Here is an 8496-nt window from a genome sequence, read left to right as displayed (position 1 = left end):
AAGTCTGGAATTGTGATGCCACCAGCTTTGCTTTGCTTTTCAACATTCCTCTGGCTATTTGGGGTCCATTTTCTATCCAACACAAATGACATAAAAAGGGTCTGGGCTAAAATGGTGTCAGTGGGAAGGGTGAGTAAAAGGTGACTCCAAAATGCATTTTAAAAGAAGGAGGGGCGCCTGGGTGGCTCAGATGGTTAAGCGTCTGCCTTCGGCTCAGGTCATGATCCCAGGGTCCTGGGACCAAGCCCCACATCGGGCTCCTGGCTCGGCGGGGAGCCTGCTTCTCCCTCTCCCTCTGCCTCTCTCCCTGCTCATGCTCTCTCTCTATCTCTCTCAAATGAATAAATAAAAAATCTTAAAAAAAAAAGAAGGAAATATTAGGACTTAGTGACTAATTAGACAGATAAGTAGAAGAAAAATAGTTCAAGATGTTTTTCATTATTTCATTAGGAGATTGGGCAAAAGGAGGTACTAAACCTAAAGTCATTGGGAAAGGTTGCTAATTTGCAATAGGGAATGGTCAGTTTGTGTTGTGACAATTTTGAGATGTAAAAATGGAAACTTTTTCAAGCGGTAGTAATAGACCAAAGGTTAGTACTAGAAATGTATATTTTGGAATTATACCAAAGGAGGTGACAGTAAGTGTATGTGCTTACTTAGAAAATAAGCATAGACAAAGAATGAAAGGCCAAAAGAGGTGTGGAGACATACCCCCATACACACATCCCATTATGCCCCTGACCCAGCATTAAGAAGGCTGGAGAAAAAAGAACCAGCAAAGCAGTCATACAAGAAATTTTGAAAGAAAACCAAGAAATGCAGACTCTAAATGTCAGAAAAAGAAAGGATGAATGGCCTCAAAGTCAAATAATGGAAAGAATGAGACCTTTAAAAAAAATGTTGAATTTTTTTAAAGAAAACTGGATTCAGCAAAAAGAAGATCGCTGGCAACTGTCAGAGAATCAGATTTGGAAATGTGGGAAAAGCAAAACTCAAAGTGAAAACAATGTAGAGAGAAGTGGTTGGTTAGGCAGTAAAGGCAACAGATAGAGGTTGCATACTCAAGGAGCTTGTCCCTAAAAAGAAGGTAAGAAGTCAGAAGGTGGCTAGTGAGGTTATGAATATATTTGGAGGTTTATAAAGAGGTGAGTTAGGTTAAAGACCAAACAGGAGGAAATAATTCTGAGATCAATCTAAAAGGGCCTGAGAGCAAAGGCTGTAGGAGAGTACACAAATGTAAGCAGTGATAAGATGAGGCCATGCCAGGGTCCACAAGAGAGAGCTTATGAACTTACATTTCACCTATTGTGTTAAATTTGCAAGAAGATGGGCAAAGTGGAGTCTTTGGGGAAGGGCAGAGTGAGGCTGTAGGGAAGCAAGTTAAAATCTTAAGGATTAGAGGTCAAATCTATCTAAAATTTAACTGTTTAGTTAAGTCTTAAGTGGGTGTTTTTCAAACAATGGTAAATGCTCCTAGTTAAAGAAATGTAGGGGTGCCTGGGTGGCTCAGTCAGTTAAGCGTCTGCCTTGGGCTCCGGTCATGATCCCAGGGTCCTGGGATCAAGCCCCACACGGGGCTCCCTGCTCGGCAGGAAGCCTGCTTCTCCCTCTCCTGCTCCCCCTGCTAGTGTGCTCTCTCTCTCTTTCTCTCTCTGTCAGATAAATAAATAAAATCTTAAAAAAAAGAAAGAAAGAAATCTAACATTCCTGAAATCACATTCAGCATAGTTGCTTTGGAGTTTTCTTTCTTAAACATGTTTAATGAACATTCTAAAATGAGTATGGCAAAAAATATGCTATGGCAGACATTCAGCACTTGAAACTATTATGTATAATTTTTATACCACTGGCTTTAAAATATAAAAAGCAATAGTCTAAAGACATAATTTCATGAAAGTTAATATATTAACACAACTGAGACACTTTTCTCAATCTGACTTGAAAAAACTTTTTTCATTTACAAGCAAGGCTCTGGTAAAGTTTCAAAGTCTGTGATTTATTTCTGTGAGCAATTTTATTGAAGGTTGTGATGTTTAAACTTCTCCATAAGAATAGAACAAAAAAAGGTAAATTTACCATAGTTCACCAATTTTGAGATACCCGCTTATTTTTTTAACATATCTGAAATCTGGCATGTATTAATTGATAGCATGTCATAGTTTACCTAACCAATTTTTTTCCTTTCTTAGTATACATAAAATACTGACATATCTTAACAATTGTTTTAGTCTTAAATTTGATGAAATATGTTACGTTTCAAGGAGACGAATTTCAAGATCACAGCATGCACATTCAATCATATATTAGTTTGCTAGGGCTACCATAACAAAACACCACAAGCTGGATGGCTCAAACAACATATTTATTTCCTCACAGTTCTAGAGACTAGAAGGCCAAGGTCAAGATGTCAGCAGGGTTGGTTCTGAAGCCCTCTCTTTTTGGTTTATTAGATGGCCTCTGTGTCTTCAGATGATCTTCCCTCTACATGTATCTGTGTCCTAATATCTTCTTATAAGGACACCAGTCATACTGGATTAGAGCCCACCCCAAAGCTCATTTAACCATAGCTACCTCTTTAAGACCCTATCCCCAAATACAGCCACATTCTGAGGTACTAGGGGTTAAGACTTCAACATATGAATTTTGGGGGGGGTCATAATTCAGCCCATAATAAACAAGGAGGATGAATAGTCAATGAAATATAGTATGGTATAGTAGAAGCAACACTGAGCTTAAGATGTAAAGGTCTACGTTAGGCCTGGTGTTGCCACTTTTATATCTTTGTGCAAGTCACTTAATTCCTGACCTCAGTTTTCTGATTATTAAAAATGATAATATTTCCCCTGTCCTATCTTGAGACTCTAGTAGAAAACACATATAAAAGCATTTTGCCAACTCAAGCGTCCTCTTCTCATTAATTATCATTATCATTAATACTTACAAAGCTATTGACTGCTACAATAGAGAGAAATAAGTCAATCAGAGAAAGACAGGTATCATATGATCTCACTGATATGAGGAATTCTTAATCTCAGGAAACAAACTGAGGGTTGCTGGAGGGGGATGGGAGGAATGGGATGGCTGGATGATAGACATTGGGGAGGGTATGTGCTATGGTGAGCACTGTGAATTGTGTAAGACTGATGAATCACAGACCTGTACCTCTGAAACAAATAATACATTATATGTTAAAAAAAAAAAAAAAGAGGGCGCCTGGGTGGCTCAGTCGTTAAGCGTCTGCCTTCGGCTCAGGTCATGATCCCAGGGTCCTGGGATCGAGTCCCACATCGGGCTCTCCCTGCTCAGTGGGAAGCCTGCTTCTCCCTCTCCCACTCCCCCTGCTTGTGTTCCTGTTCTCGCTGTCTCTCTCTGTCATATAAATAAATAAAATCTTTAAAAAAAAAGAAGAAGAAGATAGTAGGAATGGAAAAATGAAGGGGGGAAAGCTGAGGGGAGATGAACCATGAGAGACTATGGACTCTGAGAAACAAACTGAGGGTTCTAGAGGGGAGGGGGAGTGGGGGGATGGGTTAGCCTGGTGATGGGTATTAAAGAGGGAACATATTGAATGGAGCACTGAGTGTTACACGTAAACAATGAATCATGGAACACTACATCAAAAACTAATTATGTATGGTGATTAATATAACATAATAAAATAAAATTTAAAAAAGAGAAATCATAGATTATAAAGAAAGGACTGAGATTTCAAAGAATGTAATGAGTGCTTAATTCATTTTTAATTTTTTAATGTGGTTGTGCAAAAATATGTTGAGAAAGAAATAATAGCATTATTAAGGTATATTCTTCCAACTTAAAACACAATTCATTTACTTTAATAAAGATTTAAATATAAGTATTTGAATACCTATTAGAATAATCAGATATACTCAGGAAGTATATCTTCTGCAGCACTTCTATACATCTACTTTTGTCAATACCAACTATTTTTAGCACTCAATTACTGAACAGACAGATTGGGTCAATTACATACATTGTATACTTCATATATTTGTCTTTCAAACATAAAGGAGAAATTTTACCAAATATTACTTGATAATGATGGTACCTTCCTATAAATACATTTCTATTTCTCATTGGAAATATGTTCTTTTTAATATTTTACTTTTTAAAAAAGCATTTTATAAAAAATATTTAAGATAGGTAACCTTTTATTCAGAATGTTTGGGCTCACCTGACATGACTTATGTTTCTCCAGGGAATGAAATTAGTCAAATTGAAGGGCTTGACAATTTAGTAGTCCTTCAGGAATTGGTAGTGGACCATAACCGCATCAGAGCATTTAATGATAGTGCCTTTGCCAAACCAAGCTCTCTGTTGGCACTTCACCTGGAAGAAAACAGACTACAAGAGCTGAGCAAATTACAACCTTTGGTAAAACTAGAGAAACTCTTCCTAGGATATAATAAAATCCAGGTAACATTATTTTGTTTGTTACAAGATTTACAAGACTTAACTCCTCTGAACATAAAGGTTCCAAACACACCAACGAAAACTCTGCTGGCATGTTACCTTATTTATATGCCATGTAAATACTCTGTGAAGCAGAGGCATATAGTCTGTGATGCAAAGATGTCCACTCTGCTTCTAGACTTATAAACCCAACCAACCCACATGCATACATCTGCTAAAAAAAAAGTTAGCTCTAAATGTTCTAAGCTCTTCTCAGCAGTCCCCTCTAAGAAATCTCTTGTTCTTGACTGCTCTTGGTCCAAGCTATTTCTGCATCTCAATCCCAGACTTCCTCTGGACCTTTAAACTTGGCATTTGTCCTTGGTGTACCTAACATCTGAATCAGTTCCTGATAATGGACCTTGACTTGGCTTTAATATTCCATCTCTACCCACTCAAGGCTTCCCTTAGATAAGGTCCTGCTTTAGTTTTACCTGCTCAGAATTCAACCTGTTTCTATAAGGCACTGTCCGAACTGAGCCTGCCCAGACTCTCTCCTGATATAGTATGCAGATAAGAGGGTTAAATGTATACATAACTTTACACAGCCATAACATTTCTCTCAGTGTTTTGGTGATGATCTGTTAGCCCTCCTCTTACCATTTTTACTACTTCTATCCATACCTCTAAGACAAATCTCAAAGACAAAATGAAATGTGGACTTCCACCCAAGAGCAGAGACCAAGTATATCTTGCCACATTTGTATCAGAATACAGCTTGGTGCCTGGTACATAGTAATTAGGCAATCAGTATTTGTGGCTCTACTACTAGAGCTCAGGAAGCCCTTTCTAGAGTGATATAAAAGCCTGTTCAAGGCTAGATGGGAATCATGAGCACTGTCCCACATAGCAACTAGGAAATATACATACAGAGAAAAATGGCATACAATTAATTTATCAGGATTCAAACAACATTCATCTGAGAAAAACCTTCCAAACTGACAATGATTCTTACAAAGCTTTATCCAGAGGAAATCTAAATTGGGAAAATTGCAATCCTATGGAAAATCTTTCCAGTGATAGCAACTGAGCTAACACAAAGGATTGTCATATCAGACTTAACATGCATAGGAGATCTTACCCAGTATCAAGCTTTACTATAATTTCAAGGATACACAGGGTCTGGGACATTCCTGTGGCTTCTCAGGTCCTTTCTTTCTGTATACTCTCTAGCTTAGATTAAAATATAAGATCTCCAAGTGAGATTTTGTGTGAGTGATCTCATATAACAAGGGAGTGTTTCATTTATGAAATGCCTCCATTTTATACTTGAGTTTATGTGATATTTTATAGGGAGCCATGCCTGATAATTCTATAGTTGTAGGTTTATTTACTATAAGCAGTCCTTAACCAGAGAGATCCTGCTAAGAGTATTTCGTAAATAAGGACCTTTTTCCTAGTAAATATCACTGGTCTGTTTGACAGCACAGCTATTTACCAGCATAATTACAAAGAGATTAGACCAGGTAACTTGCTTTTCCCCAGGAGTGTCCCTGCCCCACATCCCCACCCTTCTAACCCACTAAAGGAAGAGAGTGAATGGCAGATCCACTGTTGTAACAACTTCCTCACCAGTAACTTAAGCAGGATAATGCCTAGTCAAGGTTATTTTTATAAAAATTTAACATAGCTAATAGATAACCTATATGATAAATCATGGGAAATTATACATACATCATGGAATGAAGGGGTATTGATTATTTAATGACCAGCCCTCCATTGTCTATTTTTATCCTCAAAGTAGTATTTTTCCTTGAATTTAGATTGACTGTTATACCATCAAACTTATTCTAACTATTAATATTACAGTACCTTAATATGACCATACATTTAGCTGGGAAACTAACTGAGAGGAATAAGAAGTTGAGTTGGAGATTCTGTTTAATTCTACTGAAAATATTATGTGCTTCAAAATTCTTAACTCTCTATTCAGATTTTCTTTTTGGGAGAGATTTTTTCTCTCTCGATTCATACCAACATGGGTAGGCTGACACCAGCATTAATTTCCACAATGGGCAATCAGATTATAACCCTTGGGTTGATAAAGATCTCTAGAATAGGAGGGAAAAGGCACAGAAAAATTAGGAAAACAATACTTCAAATGAAGATATATGCAGCCCTGCATTAACCTACTTTAAAATCTTTCATAAACTGCATATCCTTGACAACAGATTCCAGTGTGAAGCTTTTCACTTAGCCATCATGACCCATAATGTAGATTTGGAAAATTGTTGCCTATAGTCCTGCCTTTGCAGATAGAATCCCAGAAACACAACTGAAAGGTGAGTTCTTTAATTCAGCTTTACAGTCCTATTTGGTTCCTGTGTCTAAATGATCCCCCTATCTGGCATCAAACAACTGTACCTACTTTAAAACATCTCAGTAATCACCTGAGGCTGGAAATGACTCCAGGAAATAGTCCATTGCTATTTCTTGCCCTAAATGAAAGGCCCCAATCTAAGCCTAACTATTACTAATCATGATTGCCATAAGTGATTATCCTGAAAATGTACTCAAAAGGTAACAACTATTGGTGTGCTGGTTAATGTTTAATGGCTCACTCTTCAGGGGAAAAAAGTCCTAATCAATAGCATTTGTCAATTTCCATGGTATAATTTCTTCCACCACAGCCAATTTTAAGCTAAAACACCATCTCACAAAATTCCTAAAAATTTGCCAAATTTAGCCATTAGAAAGTAAGTCCAACACTCCATTGTAAAAAAAATACCTTATATTAAAAATGGGAAGTCATCAGCCCTCTTCCCCAATTATGAACATATTCGTTTTCTTGATATCTCTTTATACCAGCATTATCCTCTACAAATTTAACAGTTTCTCATGTTAACATCTCCCATGAGAAACAAACATTTTAATTAGAAACACTTCACTAGTGAACACTGCCAAACTCTGTTTAATTTGAGAAAATAACTGAGAAAAGACTTTTCACCTTTCTATGCTTTCCATTCAGGCTTTGGTTCCACAGACAGGAACTACCTGTGGGTCAAATGCATAATATCTCTACAGATAATTGACTGTCAGAGCTTTTCCAAAGTCCTCCTTTATGACATTTCTAAGATCAAAATTGTAAAGATCAGCTGTTTTAATCAAATTCCACTTCCAAATGGTCTAAAATAGGTCTAAATTTTTTTGTAGTTGTTGATGAATTGGCTATGTCTACTTGTCATTCCAAATAAGAATAGGAGCATATCAATAATTTTATTTTATTACTATAAACTAGCAGCAAACTGAAGTTGAGCTTGTCACCTAAATTTTGTCAAAAATAGCATTTTAAAAAATAATTTTGCAAAAGTTAAATGTGTATTTGCAAACTTTCATTAGTGTTAAATAGGTAATAATAAATAACCCCATCCAGTAGTAAAGACAAGTCATTCAACTAGAAAAATAGTTTTTCAACTATATATACTCCCAGAAAATATATCAGGATGTAGTCCACTCAATATCACATATTCCTTTATGGTTAAGGTTGTGTTTAAAATTATTTAGACTGGATTTACCATTTTTCCACATTTCTGGTTCAATCCTCTGGAGAATTAACCAAATATAATCTCAGCCCTAGACCATAATTTTTCTGAGAAGAAATTTGGTCTTTTCTTGCAAGTGCTGCTATATGGCCTATTTCCCCTATTAGAATATCATCTTTACCAATCATGCATTTGGAATCAAGAGTACATAGATTTGTCCTTAACAATACAGAATTTGTCACTCAAGCTCACTTTGGAGAATTCAGTCATGAGCTAGCTATAATCCAACACTTCCATATGATTACTTCAAATCAGTGTGTATATATATTTTTAAGATAACAAGTACTATTTTTAAAATGTTTTAATTACAAAAGTAACAAAATTCAAAAATTTTTTTTGATGTAGTGTTCCATGATTCATTGTTTGCGTGTAACACCCAGTGCTCCATTCAATACCTGTCCTCCTTAATACCCATCACCAGGCTAACCCATCCTCCCACCCCCTCCCCTCTAGAACCCTCAGTTTGTCTCTCATGGTTCGT

At 36.6% G+C, this 8496-nt stretch overlaps 1 protein-coding gene across 1 annotated transcript in view; it reads left to right on the top strand.

Annotated features, from left to right (window-relative positions):
* LRRC9 (leucine rich repeat containing 9) overlaps positions 1-8496 on the top strand; it is a 110932-nt gene that overhangs the window by 83250 nt on the left and 19186 nt on the right. Inside the window, exon 28 of the mRNA XM_081829757.1 lies at positions 4220-4595. Within this exon, the coding sequence (XP_081685883.1) occupies positions 4220-4595 (376 nt within the window). The remainder of the gene's footprint in view (positions 1-4219; positions 4596-8496) is intronic.

The sequence above is a fragment of the Leptonychotes weddellii genome, chromosome 9 (genome assembly GCF_054177405.1).
Source record: "Leptonychotes weddellii isolate Sample4059 chromosome 9, ASM5417740v2, whole genome shotgun sequence".
Lineage (NCBI taxonomy): Eukaryota > Metazoa > Chordata > Mammalia > Carnivora > Phocidae > Leptonychotes > Leptonychotes weddellii.
Note: the sequence above shows the minus strand (reverse complement) of the source record. Positions and strands in the feature narration are given on the sequence as shown.